Here is a 17,252-nt window from a genome sequence, read left to right on the forward strand (position 1 = left end):
TTTAAATTCCCCGAACCGGCGCAACAAGACTCCACGAATCAACAATTAATCAATAATTAACCAATAATTAATCAATAATTAACCGATAATTAACCAATTCCCATCCAGCCGGCCTGGATTTCCGTAAGAACCGTTAAAAAACAAAACCAAAAAAAAAAGAAAAAAAAAAAAAAAAGAAAATTTACAGCAGCGCCCCCCCGTGGCCGGCCGGGGGGGTGGGACAGTGCAACAGTGCCGGGGGACATTGGGGACATTTGGGGGGACATTGGGGACACCGAGGGGACATCGGGGTTCCCCAGCCTCACCCCGGGCAGGGGGGGACACGGGGGGACATTGGGGGTCCTGAGCCCCGTGGGAAAGTGCCAGAACGGGGGGGGGGGGGGCGGGGCAGGGACCCCCAGGGTGGGGGAGGGGACGTTGGGGACCCCCGGGGCGCGGGGGGGGAGGGGCGGTGCCTCCGGGGTCCCTCAGAATCCGTCGGGGTCCGCGGGGGGGGGTGGGGGGGTCCCGGCCGTGCTGGGGCGGTGCCGAAGGGACTTCTCCTCCTCCTGGGGGGACATCGGGGACACGTTGGGGACACAATGGGTACATTGAGGACACACAGAGGACAGCAGGAAGACGTTGGGGACACACTGGGGACATTTTCTGGACACTGGCGTGGGGACAGCACAGGACACACACCCTGTGGGATCCAGGCTGTCCCCAAGGCCACCAGACCCCCTTGGGACCCCAAAAACCCCAAAAGCACCAAACCCCATTTTTGGAGTCCTCGTGGTGCCACCCCCCACCCCCCTTTTTGGGGTGTCCCCCCCCCCCCGGGTTTTGGGGTCCCCCCTGTTCTCTGGAGTCTCCCTGGGTTTTGGGGTCCCCCCGGGTTTTGGGGTCCCCAGTTTTGGGGTCACTCACGGCCTCGGGGCTGCCCCACTCGGCCGCGTCCTCCTCGCCCCGCAGCGACTCCGGGCCCTCGTCCTCGTACTCGGTCAGGTAATCGGACTCCTCTGGGGAGGGGGCGTGGGGTGAGCCCCCAGACCCAAATCCCTGCCCCAAACCCCAAATGCCAGCCCCCAGACCCAAATCCCAGCCCCAAACTGCAGCCCCCAAGCCTCAGATCTCCACCCCCAGCCCCAGATCTGCCACTCCAGGGTGTCCCTGCCCCTGTCCCCTCCCTGTCCCCGCTGTCACCGTCGCCGTAGCCGTCGGACAGGTAGGGCTGGGCGGGCTCGATGCGCGACACGATCTCAGCCAGGTCCGTGAACCCGGCACTGGGACAGGTGAGCACCTGGGGGGACAGCACAGGGACAGGTGAGGGGACAGGTGAGCACCTGAGGGGACAAGGGAGGGGACAGGGGACAGGTGAGCACCCGAGGGGACAGGGGAGGGGACAGGTGAGCACCTCAGGGGACACCTGAGCACCTGCAGGGGACAGAGGGGGCAGGAGTGGCACACGGAAGGGACCAGTGGGGCAGGGGACAAAGGGAGGGACAGGACAGGGAGCAGGGGGACACAGGATGACAGGAACAGGGTGGCACGGACAGGAAGGTCACCCAAGAGGTGACACCCCTCACAGGACAGTGACAAGGCTGGGGAGTCCCCTCCCAGGGTGGCCCAGGGCAGGTCCCCAGTGAGCCACCACCCTCCATGTCCTGCCGTGTCCCTCCCGTGTCCCCGAGTGTCCCCAAGTGTCCCCAGGCTCACGTCCATGCGTTTGCTCTCGTAGAAGTCGGCCGAGCGCCGGTCCTTCACCATCTTCTCGATGACGTCCCCGCGGCTCCAGCCCTCAAACACCACCTTGCCGTGCTGGTAGCCAACGTCCTGCCGGGCAGGGGACAGGGGAGAGGGGACAGTGGGCAGGGGACAGTGGGCAGGGGACAGTGGCCTGGACACCCCCGGGATGGCCCAGGACACCCCAGTGATGACCAGGGACACCCAAGTGACGGTCAAGAACCAAGAACGTTCAACGGATGGTCAAGGACATCCAGTGATGGCTGGAGAATCCCAACAATGACCAAAGAACCCCAAAAATTACCAAAGAACCCTGACAATGGCCAAAGAACCCCAACAATGGCCAAAAAACCCCAACAATGACCGAAGAACCCCAACCCACGTCTGCAGCCCCCCAGCCCAACGCCCCCGAGCCACCCCCAGCCCCGACTCACGTAGATCTCATCAAACTTGCCGAAGTCCATGGTCTTGAAGCGGTCGATGGGCGGCCGGATGTACTCGCAGTAGGAGCTGGACTTGACCACCTCGAGCTGCCGCACGCAGGACACGTAGGCCAGGCGCGACTGGATCTCCGCCATGTCCGGCACCTGCCGGGACACAACACTTGGGACGTGCCCAGCACCTCGTCATCCTCATCATCATCGTTGTCATTGTCGTCGTCATCATTGTCGTCATCATCATGATTGTCATCCTCATGATCGTCATCATCATCATTGTTGTTATTGTCGTTATCATTATTGCCATCGTTATTGTCGTCATCATTGCCATTGTCATTGTCATCATCAGTATCATCGTTGTCATTGTCATCATTGACATCATCACGATTGTCATCCTCATCATTGTAATGGTCGTCATTGTCATCGTCATTATCATTGTCATCGTTATCGTCATCATTGTCGTCATCATCAATATCATCGTCATTGTCATCATCATCATTGACATCATCATGATTGTCATAATCATTGTCATTGTCATCGTCATCATCGTCATTGTCATCATCATCGTTGTCATTGTCATTATTATCATTATTGTCACCGTCATCATCATTGTTGTCATCGTCATCATATTGTCATCATGATTATCATCATCATCGTCATTGTCACCATCATGATTGTCATCATCATCATCGTCATCATCGTCATCATCACCCCTTGATGTCCCCCAGGACCTTCTCCATCCTCCTCCACCCAGAGCCATCTCCACCAGCTTGGCCTCGTCCCCTGGTGTCCCCTGGTGCCACCTCCCGCTGTCCCCCGCCGGGGCCACCCCACGCTCTCACCTTGACCTTCTCGGCCCAGGGGTTGAGGCGCTTCCAGAGCAGCCACCAGCCCGACAGGGAGTCGCCGTAGTTGCAGAGGTCGGTCTCGTCCTGGCTGCCCACGTCGATGGCGATCACCGTCTTGGCGCCCATGTTGCGCGCGATGTCGGCTGCAGGGACGGACAGACAGAGGGACGGCGGGCGGTCAGCGGCGTCAGGGGGCACCAGGGGAGGGGTGGAGGGTGGAGGTCTCCCCCAGGAGGGGACATGGGAAGGGGGGGTGGCATCAGGGGACACCAGGGGACAAGCTGGCAGAGATAGCTCGGTGGGGGAGGAGGATGGAGAAGGTCCTGGGGGACATCAAGGGATGATGATGATGATGGAGGAAGGTGGCTTCAGACCCAAGGAGCCCAAAGTTATCACCCAACATGGTGGTGATGAAGCTGCAGGATGGAGGAAGGTCCCCAGCAGGTGGAGGGGACAAGAGTGACCTCCCAAGGCCACCAGAGGTGACACAGAATGGCCGAAAGAGGCCTGGAGGAGCCTGGAGAGGACATCAAGAGATGGAGGGAGGTGGAGGAGGATGGAGAGGACACCTGGAGGTGGGAACGTCCAGAGATGGACGGTGACAGGTAAAGGTGGCCCAGGAGGTCACCGAGGACACCCAGGGACGGCGCAGGATGGAGACCGAGGCAGGTGAAGGATGGAAACCACCCGGGAAAGGACACCAGCACCAGGAGGTGACACCAGGAGGTGACAGCAGGAGGTGACACCGGGTGGAGCCGCCCCAAGAGGCTGACCAGCATTGAAGACATCAAGAGATGATGGAAGAGGGATGGAAGATGGATCCTGCACATGAAGAAACCTGGAATGTTCTGGAAAAACTGCCTGGCATGGAAAAAACGCCAGGAGAAGGTGGAAGGTGGATGGGTCCTGACCATGAAAATCCACGGAACGTTCTGGAAAAACCACCCAGCATGGAAAAGGCATCAAGAGGCAATGAAAGATGGATGCTGCACATGGAATACCATGGAATGTTCTGGAAAACCACCCAGCATGGAAAAACCACCAGGAGAAGATGGAAGACGGATGGATCCTGTCTATGAAAACCCATGGAACGTTCTGGAAAGCTGCCTGGCACGGAAAAACCACCAGGAGAAGATGGAAGACGGATGGATCCTGTCTATGAAAACCCATGGGACCTTCTGGAAAGCTGCCCAGAATGGAAAAACCACCAGGAGAAGATGGAAGACAGAAGTCCCCACGACCATAAAAACCCATGGAACGTTCTGGAAAAACCACCCGACGCAGGGAAAAAAACCCTGCCAGACAACAGCCAGCCATCCCTTGCCCATCAACGCCACCGAGACGCCGCCAAACCAAGCGAGAGGCGTCCCCGCTCCTCCCTGGCTGTGTCCGTCCGTCCGTCTGTCCGTCCGTGCGCCGGCTGAGCCCCCGCCCCGCGCCCGCGGTGCCGCCGGTGCCGCAGCGGCCGCACTTGCCTGGCAGGTTGTTGATGTACCCCCCGTCCATCAGGAGGTTTCCGTCCTTGGGGTCGCAGAGCGGGGGCAGGTACCCCGAGAGGGTCATGCTGGCGCGCACGTAGCGCCAGAGCGAGCCTGCGCTGGCCGAACCGGGAACGGCACCGGGACCGGGAAACCGGGAACGGAACCGGGAAACGCCGTCAGCGCCGGCGCCGCCCCGGCACCCGCCCTCGCCGCTCGCCCTGCCCGCGCCAGGATGCGTCTGCGCCCCACGGGTCGGCCCCGTGGCGGGCAGAGGAACCCCGGCGCACCCTGACCGGTGGTGTGGACGCTCTGGACGTGGTTTTGGGGTGGTTTTTGGGGGGTTTTTTGGTGTTTTGTGGGTTTTTTTGGGGGGTGGCCCCGGCGAGCGAGGTGCTGACCTGGGACATTGTTAACATAGCAGCCGTCCACCAGCCAGTGGCTGTCCTTGGGGTCGCAGAGCGGAGGCAGGTAGGGGGTATAGGAGGCACTGGCTCGGACGTAGCGCCAGAGGCTGCCTGGGGACGGAGAGGACACGGTCACGGCCACCGGGGACCGCGGGGGTGACCAGGGGGGACAGAGGGACAGGGGGACGTTGGCAGCCAGCAGTGTGGGCAGGGGGCTGGGTTAGAGGGGTCAGCGGGGATTAGTGGGCGTTAGAGGCCAGCAGAGGGGACGGGCAGCGGGGTGGCCGTGGACGGCTCAATGTCCCAGGTGAGCTCCAGCAGCGGGTGAGGACGAGGGGCAGCCACCACAATGGTCCCACCACCACCACCACGGCCCCACCACCACCATGATGTCCCCACCACCACGTCTCCAACACCACCGTGACGTCCCCACCACCACCAGGAGGACCCCACCGCCTCCATGTCCCCACCGTCACCGCCGTGTCCCCACCCAGCACTGCCACCGTGTCCCCATGCTGCACAGGGGGTTACTGGGGTTAGTGGTCAGCAGCGGTGTTAGCGCCTCGTGCAGCCCCAGCTGTCCCCTCCCCGCCCTGCTGATGTCCCCAAGGGGGGAGACAGCAGCTCCTGGGGGCTCAGGATGCCACCCCTGCCCCTTGTCCCCACCGTGTCCCCAGGGAGCTCTCACCGTCCGTGTGCACCCGCATGGCCGAGGCCGTGATGTCCGTGGTGACGTTGAAGTAGGGCAGCCACAGGTCCTGCGGGGACGGCACGGGCTGGGTGACACCGTGGGGACATCGGGGAGGGGTCCGGGGGGGACATCTGAGGGGGACACACCTCGATCTGTTTGTCCTGGAAGACTCGGTTGATGCTGGCGTTGAAGGCCGAGCCCGAGAACATGGAGGTGATGGGGTAGGTGAGGTCCAGCACGGTCTCAAAAACGGAATTCATGCACTGGGGAGGAGGAGGAGGAGGAGGAAGAAAAACAGAAAGAGAAAAGGAGCGGGAAAGAAATTAAGAAAGAGGAGGAAAAGGGAGAAGAGAATAGAGCAGGAAAAGAGAACAAAGAAGAAGGAGGAGAAGGAAAGGAGAGGGAAGAAGAGCAAGAGGAAGAAGAACAGGGAGAGGCCAGGTTAGAACCAGCAGGACAGAGCTGGGCACAGGCTGAGGGGGTCCCTAGGGTGGGGATGTCCCTGTCACCCACCCTGGCCGTGTCCCCGTCACCCACCCTGGCCGTGTCCCCGTCACCCACCCTGGCCGTGTCCCTGTCACCCACCCTGGCCCACTCGCGTGCCCGCTGCTTGGTGCGCACGGCGCTGCGCTCCTCGGCGTAGAGCGCGCCGATGAAGGCGCCGATGGAGGTGCCCCCCACGAGGTCGATGGGGATCCCCGACTCCTCCATGGCCTTGATGACCCCGATGTGCGAGCAGCCCCTGGCGGGGAGAGTCCAGGGAAAACAGGGATCAGCCCGGGGCTGGGGGCACCCTGGGGGTGGGAGGAGGGCGTGGGGACAGGGGGACACGGGATACAGGGACATGGGGATAGGGGGACAGGGACATGGGGACAGGGACACACAGGCCATGGGAACAGGGGGACATGAGGACATGGGGACACAGGGACACAGGATACAGGGACATGGGGATAGGGGGACATGGGACAGGGGGACAAGGCAGGGGCATGTCCCACCTGGCGCCACCGCCGCCCAGCACCAGGGCGATGGTGTTGCCGGTGAGGACGCGCGCCAGGCGCGAGAAGTCGCTGTGCCGGTCGGCGCTCTTCTCAAACACCTTCTCGTACATCTCCCGCTGCGGGGACAGCGCGGGTGACGGTGACAGTGACAGTGACAGCGGCCACCCCCCGCGAGGGGCCGGCTGCCCGGGGAGGGGACGCTCACCAGCTTGGCGGGGCTGCGGCGCGAGAAGACGCGGCGTGGGCAGCGGATGTGCAGGTGGCCCGAGCACCAGCTGCGCATGTTGAGCCACTCGACGGTGCGCGCCGGGCCGGCGCCGTCCTCGCGGTGCAGCAGCACCAGCTGCTTCAGCGCCCGCACCGCCGTGTTCTCCAGCATCTGCTCCAGCTGTGGTGGCACCAGCATGGGGCCGTGTCACCGCCGGAGCGCTGCGACAACCCCAGGGCTGGGATGTGTCCCCGTGTTTTGTGTCCCCGTGTTCCTGTGTCCCACCTCCAGGTCCCTGTCCTCTGTCCAACCTCCCCCAGAGCGGGCTCCTAGTCATTCCCCATGTCCCTGTCCCCCCACGCCCCTGTCCCACCTCACCCAGGACAGGCTCCTGGTCGCCCCCCATGTCCCTGTCCCTGTCCCCTGTCCCACCTCGCCCAGGGCGGGCTCCTGGTCGCCCAGCCCCACGATGAGCACGCAGTCGGCCTGGCGGATGCAGCGCAGCGTCCAGGGGGTCAGCGTGCAGTCGGTCTGGTAGAGCACGATGCGGTGCAGGTCCTCCTGCTGCGCCAGCCAGCCCGACAGCCGGTACTCCTGGATGCTGCCGGGGCACCGAGCGGTCAGCAGCGGCCTGGGGGCCGTGGCCACGCCGCTGCCCACCGCCCTTACCTCTCCAGAGCCGAGGAGCCCAGGCGGGCGCGGATGATGTCGCTGGTGAGGAGCAGCGTGGGGCCTGCAGAGGTGGGGATGGGGTCATCTCCAGGCCATGGTCACCACCGTGCCATGGGGATGTGGTCATCTCCAGGCCATGGGGCTGTGGTCACCTCCATGCCCAGGTCACCACTATGCTATGGTCACTCTTGTGCTGTGGTCATCGTGCCATAGGGTTGTGGTCATCTCCATGCCATGGTTGCCACCATGCCACGGGGCTGTGGTCACCACCGTGCCACGGTCACTGTCATGCTGTGGTCACCACGCCATCCATGGTCACCACCATGCTGTGGCCACCACGACGTTATGGTCACCATGCCATGGCTGCCACCATGCCACCGTCACCCTCATGGTGCCCACCACAGCCAAGACCACCCTGTGGGGCTGCAACCAGCACCACCCCAGGCCACCAGGATGCCGTGACCCGACGGTCACTGCCACGGTCGGTGTCCCTGGTCACTCACCGATGGCGTTGAGCGCGTGCTGCAGCTCCAGCGTGAAGGCCGCCATGGGCACCTCGTCACACACGGGCAGCACCGCCACCGTCGACAGGTTGCTGGTGGGGTTGATGGGCTCCGAGCTGGAGGCCATGCCCAGGCCAGGCCCTGGGTGGACACAGAGGAGTGGACACACCGCTCTGGTGACGGCCACCAGCCCCGCAGAGGCCGCCCCGTTGTCCCCAGGTCCTACCTGCAAAGGGCCCGCGGAGCTGCTGGAGGTTCCCCAAGATCTTCTGGCTCAGGAGGTGGATGAGGCGGGTGACCACCTGTGGGGACAAGGACAAGGATGGCCCCAGGACATGGCAGAGACTCATCAACACCCCAGACTCATGTCCTGCAGCAGTTTCTGGGTGCCACCACCACTGCCTGTCCTTGGAGAGCTCTGGTGCCACCACGCCCCACCCATCTAGACCTCAAGTGTCACCAATCCCCACCCCTGAGGACCTCACGTGCCACCACCACCCATCTTTCAAGACCTCAGATGCTACCACCCCTTCCTCCACTCTCCTCCTCCAACAGCTTAATTGAAGTTGGTTTTAATTACAGTCACAGCCACCAGCCAGGCCATGGGGACACGGGGACACCCCGAGGGACGCCCGGGGGTACCTGTGGGTATCGGCGCTTGATGTTGTTGAGGGTCCCCTCAGGCAGCTTGGCCAGCTCCGTGTCCCTCACGGCGTGCACCGTGGTGGCCCGCGGCTGCCGCGTCAGCGCCTCCACCTGCAGGACAAGGCCGTGGAGCCACCCGAGGACGTCTGAGCGCTGTCCCCGAGGCGTCCCCGGGGTGACACTCACCACGCCCACGAGGTCCCCGCGGCCGTACTCGCCCACCAGCTCCTTCTTGCCGCTGCCCTTCTGGATGACCGAGCGCAGCCGCCCGTTGAGCACGATGTAGGTGCAGTCCGACTTGTCCCCCTGCCTGGGGACAGCGCCTGTGGCAGCCCTGGTGGCCCTCCCCGAGCTGGGGTGGACACCTGGCTGTGGCCACTCACCTGTAGAGCGCCCGGCCGGCCTCCACGGCCATCCAGTCGATGGCGAAGTCCATCTGGCGCACGAAGGGCGACATGCGGGCGGCCACGGTGTGGGCCACGCTCAGCACCACGCTGGGCTGCTCCCGCATGATCCTGAGGGAAACAGGGCACCCTGGTGACCCCAAGATGTCCCCCCTGAGGTGGGGAACCCCACAGAGCACCCCAGGGAGGAGGGGATCGTGGTGGCCTCACTCAGGATGTCCCGAAATTCCACCATGGGGCAGGGAACGTTCCCTGGGGAGATGTTCTGGTGGTGGAACCAACCCAAAGAGGTGTGCGACCACCCCAAAGTGATGAAGAACCACCCAAAAGAGATGTGGGACCATCCCAAAGTGATGGGGAACCACCCCAAAGAGATGTGGGACCACCCCAAATGATGAGGAACCACTCTAAAGAGAGGTGTGACCACCCCAAGTGATGGGGAACCACCCCAAGGAGATGTGGGATCCCCGAGGTCACCGCAAAGCAATGGAGATCCACCACGAGATGATGGGGACGCACCCACACCAGGCCCTGGTGGCCCCTCGAGGACACCAAAGGACACGGACTCACTCGTAGAAGTCGGACTTGGAGATCTTGAGGAAGGTGCAGTCACGGTTGGCCTTGATGGTGAAGATGAGGGGCTCCCCGGTGAGCACGGCCAGCTGTCCCACCAGCTCACCAGGCTGCGTCAGGAACAGGCACACGTCCTCCTCCTTGTCGATCATGCGCTGGTACACGTGCAGGCACCCCCAGAGCACGAAGTGCAGGCTCACGTCCTGCCAGAAATGTCCCCTGTCACCTGGCAGGTCCCACCACCACGACCACGGCATGGTGTTCTGGTTCTGGGGTTGTTTCTGCCCCACCACAAGGTCCCCAAAACCCACCTGGTCCCCCTGGCGGGCGATGACCGTGCCACCCTTAGCATGGTGGAGCAGGACGCGGTTGTTGAGGAGAGAAGGGTCCTGGGAAGGAGAGCCGCACCATTGTGGGGTCACCACGAGGGGATGGGATGACCAGGAGGCCGTGGAGGCCACCATCAGCAGATGGGAACCCACCACAAAGCGACAATTGGGGACCACCCCGAAGTCACAGGGACCACCCCAAAGTGATGGGGGACCACCATAAAGGTGACTAAGACCACCACAAAGCCACGAGGGACCACCAGGAACCCATCCTGACCCCACAAAGCCCTGCTGACCCCCCTGGCCGCCCTCACCTCGATCTTCATGAGTTTGATGAGCTCCCGCTTGGCCTCCTCGAAGATGTCGCTGGTCTGGCGGCTCTGGTAGGGCCCAAAGGGACACGGCCCTGCCCCTGTCCCTGTCCCTGTCCCCGAGGCCGTGTCCTCCTCGCAGGAGCTGTAGTGGTAGATCCCCGAGGGCTGCTCCTCCAGCGTCACCGACTTGCGCTCCTTGGGCTCCTGGGACACCTGGGGGGGTTTGGAGGGGATTTGGGTAGGAATTAGGGGGAATTTGGGTGGAATTTAGGTGGGATTTGGGGTGAGATTCAGGGTGGGATTTGGGCAGGATTTGGGGTGGGATTCAGGGTGGGATTTGGGTGTAATTTAGGTGGGATTTGGGGTGAGATTCAGGGTGGGATTTGGGGTGGATTCAGGGTGGGATTCGGGGTGGGATTTGGGGTGGGATTTGGGTGGAATTTAGGTGGGATTTGGGGTGAGATTCAGAACGGGATTTGGGTGGGATTCGGGTGGGATTCAGCACAAACCCCACCCCATACCTGCCCGAAGGCGCCGGTGCTGTCCTCCTGCAGCGACACCGAGATGCGCCCGCGCTCGTAGGCCATGTCGAAATCGGAGCGCGGAGCCTTCTGGATGCCTGGGCGGGGTCACGGGGGTCACCAAACGGGGACAGAGCCACCCCTGGGTGACAGCCGCGCCCCTGGGAGGGCTGGCACCCACCAGAGATGTCCACGGGCATGGAGATGCAGCGGCTCAGCAGCGGCGGCGGCACCGGCGCCTCCAGGCCGGCGGCTTTCATCAGCTCGGCTGCGGGATGAGACCCCCCCCAAAACTGAGCGTGGAGACCCCAGAACTGCTCGGGGTGGGGGTCTCAGGAGCCTCCCGGTGCCTCACCGCTGTCCCGGCCCTCGTCGGTGCTGCCCAGGCCGCGCTTGCCGTGCCGGACGGGGCTGGTGCGGGCGGCGTGGCCGGGCTGCGGGAAGAGCCGCAGCGGCTGCATGTCCTGCAGGTTTGGGGACAGACGGACATCAGAGGGGCTGGGGGGACATCAGAGGCAGCCGAGCCAGCCCAGGACCCCCACCCCGAATTTCAGCCTGTACTCACGTGGCTGAAGAGCTCGTTGGTCAAGCCCAGGTAGTTGTGCAAGGCCAGGAAGGTGACGCGCTGCAGCCGCACCATGATGATCTGTGGGAGGGGGACACAGGGCCACCGTGGGTCCCCTGCCACCCCGAGGGACCTCCCGGGGGTCCCCCGGAGCCCGGCTCACCTGCACCACCCTGACCAGGCTCTCGGGGTACTTCTCAAAGACGGCTGAGAAGGCCTCGACCGGCAGGCGCAGCACCGTGGAGTCCTCGGCCGCGCGGGCGCACACCGTCCGGTACGGCCGCTGGTGGCCCTGGGGACACCGCAGGGTCAGGGGGCACAGGGGACCGGGGACGGCCATGGGTGGCACTGGGGGTTTGGGTAGTTGGGCTTGGAGTGGCCACGGTGGGGTTTGGGGTGGCCATGGTTGGGCTGGAGGGGTTTGGGCACAGCTGGTGACATTTGGGGACAGTCGTGGTTGGGGTTGGGATGACCGCGGTTGCGTTGGAGGGGTTTAAGGACAGCTTGGGTGGGCTGGGGACAGTCACCCCCTGAGCTTAGGGGGCACTAGGGACATGCCAGCTGGGCGTGGCAGGGTTTGGGGACAGCCCCCGCGGTGTCCCCAAGGCTTTGGGGACATGGCCGGTACCGTGATGACGTCAAGGATGCTGAGCAGGCTGTGCACGCTGTCCCCAGGGAACACCTCCTTCATCACTGTCTCCTTCCCGTCCTGCTGGGACACAGCCCGTGTCCCCCGGTGTCCTCAGGTGTCCCCTGGTGTCACTTGGGTGTCCAAGAGTGTCCCCTGACTGCTCCCTGAGTGCCCTCTGATGTTCTTGGGGTGTCCTTGGGCTGTCTCCAGGGTGTCCCCAACTGTCTCTGAATGTCCCCAGGTGTCCCCTGGGTGTCCTTGTGTGTCCTTGAATGCCCCTGGAGTGTCCCTGACTGTGTCTGGTGTCCCCCAGGTGTCCTTGGGTGTCTCCAGGAATCCCCTGTGTGTCCCTGGATGTCCTTAGGGTGTCTGCTGGATGTCCTTGAGCGTCCCCATCTCTCCCTGAGCTGTTCCCCAGACATCCCTGGGTGCCCCCACGTGTCCCCTGGCTGTCCCCAAGATGTCCTTGGCCATCTCCTGGATATCCCTGGCGGGCTGTGGGCTGTCCCCCCGGGCGTCCCCCATGTCCCCAGGTGTCCCCATGTCCCCAGGTGTCCTCACATCCCCCGGTGTCCCCGTGTCCCCTGGTGTCCCCATGTCCCCACACCCCCCGGTGTCCCCGTGTCCCCGGTGTCCCCAGTGTCCCCGTGTCCCCCGGTGTCCCCATGTCCCCACACCCCCCGGTGTCCCCGTGTCCCCGGTGTCCCCGCACCGTCTCGGTGAGCAGCAGCTCCAGCTTGCCCTCCTGCAGGACGTAGATGCTGCTGTCGGGCTGGCCGGGCCGGAACACGTCCTCGCCCTGCTGGCACTGCTGGAACACCATGTGCTTGCACAGCTCCAGGAACAGCGGCTTCTCAAAGTGCCCCAGCACCCTGCGGGGACAGCCGTGTCACCACAGGGACAGCCATGTCGCCACGGGGACAGCAGGGACACGGGGACACCACGGGGACACCATGGGAACAGCCGTGTCACCACAGGGACACAGGGACAGCCATGTCACCATGGGGACAGCAGGGACACGGGGACCTGCCCCACATGCCGTGGAGAGGGGCACGCAGGGGCCCCCTTGCAGAAGTGTCCAAGGGTGGAGCTCGATCCCTGTGGTCCAGTGCTGGCCCCAGGGATGGATCCCGATCCTATAAACGGATCCCGATCCTATAAACGGATCCTGACCCCATAAACAGATCCTGGCCCCATCAATGGATCCTGATCCCATCAATGGATCCCAATCCCATCAATGGATCCCAATGCCATCAATGGATCCCAATGCCATCAATGGATCCCAATCCCATCAATGGATTCTGAGCCCATCGATAGATTCTGAGCCCATAAATGGACCCTAATCCCATAAATGGATCCCGATGCCCAAGGACAGACCCCTGATCCCATGGACAATCCTGACCCCATGGGCTGACCCCAGCCCCATAGATAGATCTCGACCCCATGGACAGATCCCACAGACAGATCCCAACCCCACGGACAGATCCCACGGACAGATCCCAACCCTACGGACAGATCCCACAGACAGATCCCACGGACAGATCCCACAGACAGATCCCAACCCCACGGACAGATCCCGACCCCGCAGGCCGGGCCGCCCCGCTCACCGCACGTTCTTGAGCATGTAGAGCACCTCGGAGGGCAGGTGCGACGAGGCCACGTCGAACTCGGTCAGGTCGGCCTCCAGCACCGAGGGCGGCGGCTCCTTCAGCTGCAGCGTGGGCGGCTCCTTCTGGATGCGCAGGAAGCTGGCCGAGACCCTGGGACAGCGGGGACACGTGGGGACACCGCGGGGACAGCGAGGGACAGCGTGGGGGGACAGCGAGGGGACACGGCGGGGACAGCGTGGGGACACGGAGGGGACAGCGAGGGGACACGGCGGGGACATGGGAACAGATCCCGACCCCACAGACAGATCCTGACCCCACTGGCAGATCCCAGGGACAGACCCCAAAGACAAATCACGATTCCACAGACAGATCCCAGGGACAGATCCCCACCCCACAGCCAGATCCCAGCCCCACAGCCAGATCCCGACCCCACAAACAGATCCTGACCCCACAAACAGATCTCAATTCCACAGCCAGATCCCAGGGACAGATCCCCACCCCACAGCCAGATCCCGACCCCACAAACAGATCCCGACCCCACAAACAGATCCCGACCCCACAGCCGGACCCCGGCCCCGCTGCCCGCTCACTTCTTGGCGATGCTGAGCACCTTGAGCTTCTTGCGGCTGCGGGGCCGCGCGGCGCCGCTGGCCGTGCTGACGTCCACCAGCGACGAGGTGGACTGGGACACCTGGCAGGGCGGGGGGGACACGGACGGTGTCACCCGCTGCGGCCGCCCGGGGCCACCCCCGCTGCCACCCCGAGGGTCACCTTACGCATGATCTTGCGGCTGTAGAACAGGACCTTGTCCCGCTTGCGGAAGCGGTAGCGCGGCGGCTCCTGCGCGGGGACCTCTGGGGACACCGAGGGGACACGGAGGGGACGGCGTGAGGGGACGGTGTGAGGGGACGGCGCTGTCGCCCCCGTCCCCAGCGCCAGCCCGGGGGTGGCACTCACTCTTGAGGCGCAGCCACCAGCCCAGCGCGGCGGCGGCCATGGCGACCACGGCGAGGCCCAGGATGGTCCCCAGCACCTGCGGAGGGACAAGGGTGTCCCCAGCTTGTCCCCACCCTGTCCCCGGGGTCCCCCAGGGCATGGGGACAAGCACAGGGGATGACGGATGGCGCTGCCAGGGTGGGAGGGGCGTGGCTGTGTTGGGGACAGGGACACGTCCCCAGGGGACAAAGGTGTGTCCCTTCAGGGCATGCTGAGCAGCAATGGGGACATGGGGGACACTGGGGACAAGGGGACATGGGGACATGGGGACATGGGGACATTGGGACATTGGGACATGGGGACATTGGGACACTAAGGTATGGGGACATTACCGGGAATATGGGGACACTGTCCCTGGGGACATGGGGACACTGAGGACATAGGGATACTGGGGACACGGGGGACACATGGACACTGGGGACATGGAGACACTGTCCCCGGGGACACAGGGACACTGGGGACGTGGGGACAGTGGGATACTGGGGACACAGGGGACATGGGAACACTGTCCCTGGGGACACAAGGACACAAGGGACACGGGGACAGCAGTGCCACCCTCACCGGGAGCCGCTCCCTGCTGAAGACGGCCAGCAGCCCCCTCAGCGCCGAGCCCTGCGGGGACAAGGGACAGCTGAGCCCTGTGTCCCCAGCCCTGGGGACACCAGGGTGACAGGGACAGGGACAAGGGACAGCTGAGCCCTGTGTCACCAGCCCTGGGGACACCGGGGTGACAGGGACGTGTCCCACCTCGGCCTGCTGCTGCGACTCGCTCTGCCCCATGGCCGGGGGGGGCTGTGGCCGTCCAGAATCCTGCCAGAAACCGGGGAAACGGGAAAAATGGGGAAAATGGGGAAAATGGGGAAAAATGGGGAAAATGGGGAAAATGGGAAAAATGGGGAAAAATGGGAAATGGGGAAAAATCGGAGACAGGGGAAATGGGGAAAATGGGGAAAAATGGGGAAAAATGGGAAAAATGGGGGAAAATGGGAAAAACAGGAAAACGGGGAAAAATGGGCAAAAATGGGGGAAAATGGGGATAATGGGGAATGGGAAAAACAGGGGAAAATGGGAAAAATGGGGGAAATGGGGAAAATGGGGAAAAATGGGGAAAGATGGGAAATGGGGAAAAATGGGAAAAATGGGGAAAAATGGGAAATGGGGAAAAATGGGAAAAACAGGGGAAAACAGGAAAAAACGGGCGAAAATGGGGATAACGGGGAATGGGAAAAACAGGGAAAAATGGGGAAAATGGGAAAAATGGGGGGAAATGGGGAAAAATGGGGGAAAATGGGAAAAATGGGTAAAAATGGGGGAAATGGGGAAAATGGGGAAAAACGGGAAAAAGGGGGGAAAATTAGAAAAAATGGGGGAAACGGGGAAAATGGGGAAAAGCAGCAGTCAGTGCCACGCGGTGGCACCGAGGGACGCGCGGTGACAAGCGGGTGACACCCAGGTGCCACCTCCCAGCAAGGGCACCCCGGGTGTCCCCAGAGCACTCGATGGCCCGAGGGGACGCGGGTGTCCCCTCCCTTGGGGACAGGAGCCGTCCCCTCGTGCCAGCAGCAGCCGCCGTGCCAGGGCCACCGGGCCATGTCACCCGTGCCTGTTGTCACCCCGTCAGTGCCACCGCCCTGCTGTGTCCCCGCTGTCACCCTGCCACCCCCCCCGGTGTCCCCCTGTCCTCCCCAAGGACACCCCGGGGAGGGGACAGCGGCACCCAGGCTGGCACGTGGCACCCCCCCCCATGCCACCGGGGCCTGGTGACACCCCCGGGGCCCCTCGGGGTGACAACTGCCCCCCAATGTCCCCAACAGCCCCCCCAGATTGCCCCCACTTAGGTTTTATTGCCCCCCCCAAACTTTATTGCCCCCTTCCCCATTCTGACCCCAAATTGCCCCCTCAGGCATAATGCCCCCCCTTATCTTTATTGCCCCCCCTTATCTTTATTGCCCCCCTTACCTTTATTGCCCTCCTTATCTTTACTGCCCCCCTTACCTTTATTGTCCCTCCTTATCTTTATTTCCCCCATTTTTACTACCCTATTTTTATTTCCCCCTCTTATCTTCACTACCCCCCAACTTTATTACCCCCCTTTATCTTTTTTGCCCCCCAGGCCCGTTATTCCCCCCACAACCGTTATTGCCCCCCCGGGGCCGTTATTACCCCCACCACGGCTTCATTTCCCCCCTCACATCTTAACTGCCCCCTCACAAATCACCCCCCACCCCAGGCCCTTACTGCCCCCCCCCCGGGGGGCCGTTATTACCCTCTCATTAATTATTTACCTGCTCCATCTTAATTGGCCGCCCATCAATTGCCCCTCCCGGCCCGTTACTGCCCCTCCCGGCCCGTTATTGCCCCCCTAAAGCCGTTATTGCCCCCCCAGGGCCGTTATTGCCCCCCCAGGCCCCGTTGCCCCCTCAGGCCCCGTTGCCCCCCCCCCCCCACTGCCCTCAGACCCGCCCCCCCACCCCCAAACCTTCACTCTCCCCCCGGTAAAGCCCCCCCGGGCCCCCCGGGACCCCCCGGCCCCCCCTCACCGGCCGCCGGTCTCGCCCCGCTCCGGCCCTGGCGGCGGCCGCGGCCCCCGCGCGGTCATGGCCCCTTTAAGGCCGCCCCGCCTCCCGCGTGACGTCATTGAGCAGAGCCGAAGACGTCGCGGCCGCGCCGCCATGTTGGGAAGGTCGAACCGCGGGGAAT

General features: G+C 63.3%; 1 protein-coding gene across 2 annotated transcripts; it reads right to left on the reverse strand.

Annotated features, from left to right (window-relative positions):
• Positions 1-49: 49 nt before the first annotated feature.
• Positions 50-17,178, reverse strand: LOC135288644 (patatin-like phospholipase domain-containing protein 6). Of its 2 annotated transcripts, none has more exons than XM_064402011.1 (36): positions 17,093-17,178; positions 15,300-15,362; positions 15,114-15,164; positions 14,514-14,589; positions 14,328-14,410; positions 14,147-14,247; positions 13,554-13,706; positions 12,659-12,818; positions 11,944-12,024; positions 11,479-11,607; positions 11,316-11,396; positions 11,106-11,214; positions 10,932-11,018; positions 10,751-10,848; positions 10,230-10,442; positions 9,898-9,975; positions 9,584-9,789; positions 8,993-9,124; positions 8,796-8,919; positions 8,607-8,720; positions 8,191-8,266; positions 7,965-8,105; positions 7,459-7,522; positions 7,222-7,390; positions 6,787-6,969; positions 6,579-6,697; positions 6,169-6,325; positions 5,730-5,846; positions 5,581-5,650; positions 4,483-4,599; positions 3,002-3,150; positions 2,157-2,309; positions 1,696-1,812; positions 1,183-1,279; positions 907-998; positions 50-548 (listed from the first exon to the last, which is right to left on the reverse strand). In XM_064402011.1, exons 2-36 carry the CDS (start codon positions 15,330-15,332, stop codon positions 468-470), a joined length of 4,011 nt encoding a protein of 1,336 aa, XP_064258081.1. In that variant the 5' UTR covers positions 15,333-15,362; positions 17,093-17,178; the 3' UTR covers positions 50-467. The 2 variants fall into 2 exon arrangements, with proteins under 2 accessions (XP_064258081.1, XP_064258082.1); XM_064402012.1 differs by lacking the exon at positions 4,483-4,599 and adding an exon at positions 4,887-5,003.
• Between the last annotated feature and the right edge of the window lie 74 nt (positions 17,179-17,252).

This window comes from Passer domesticus, chromosome 34 (genome assembly GCF_036417665.1).
Source record: "Passer domesticus isolate bPasDom1 chromosome 34, bPasDom1.hap1, whole genome shotgun sequence".
Taxonomy (NCBI): domain Eukaryota; kingdom Metazoa; phylum Chordata; class Aves; order Passeriformes; family Passeridae; genus Passer; species Passer domesticus.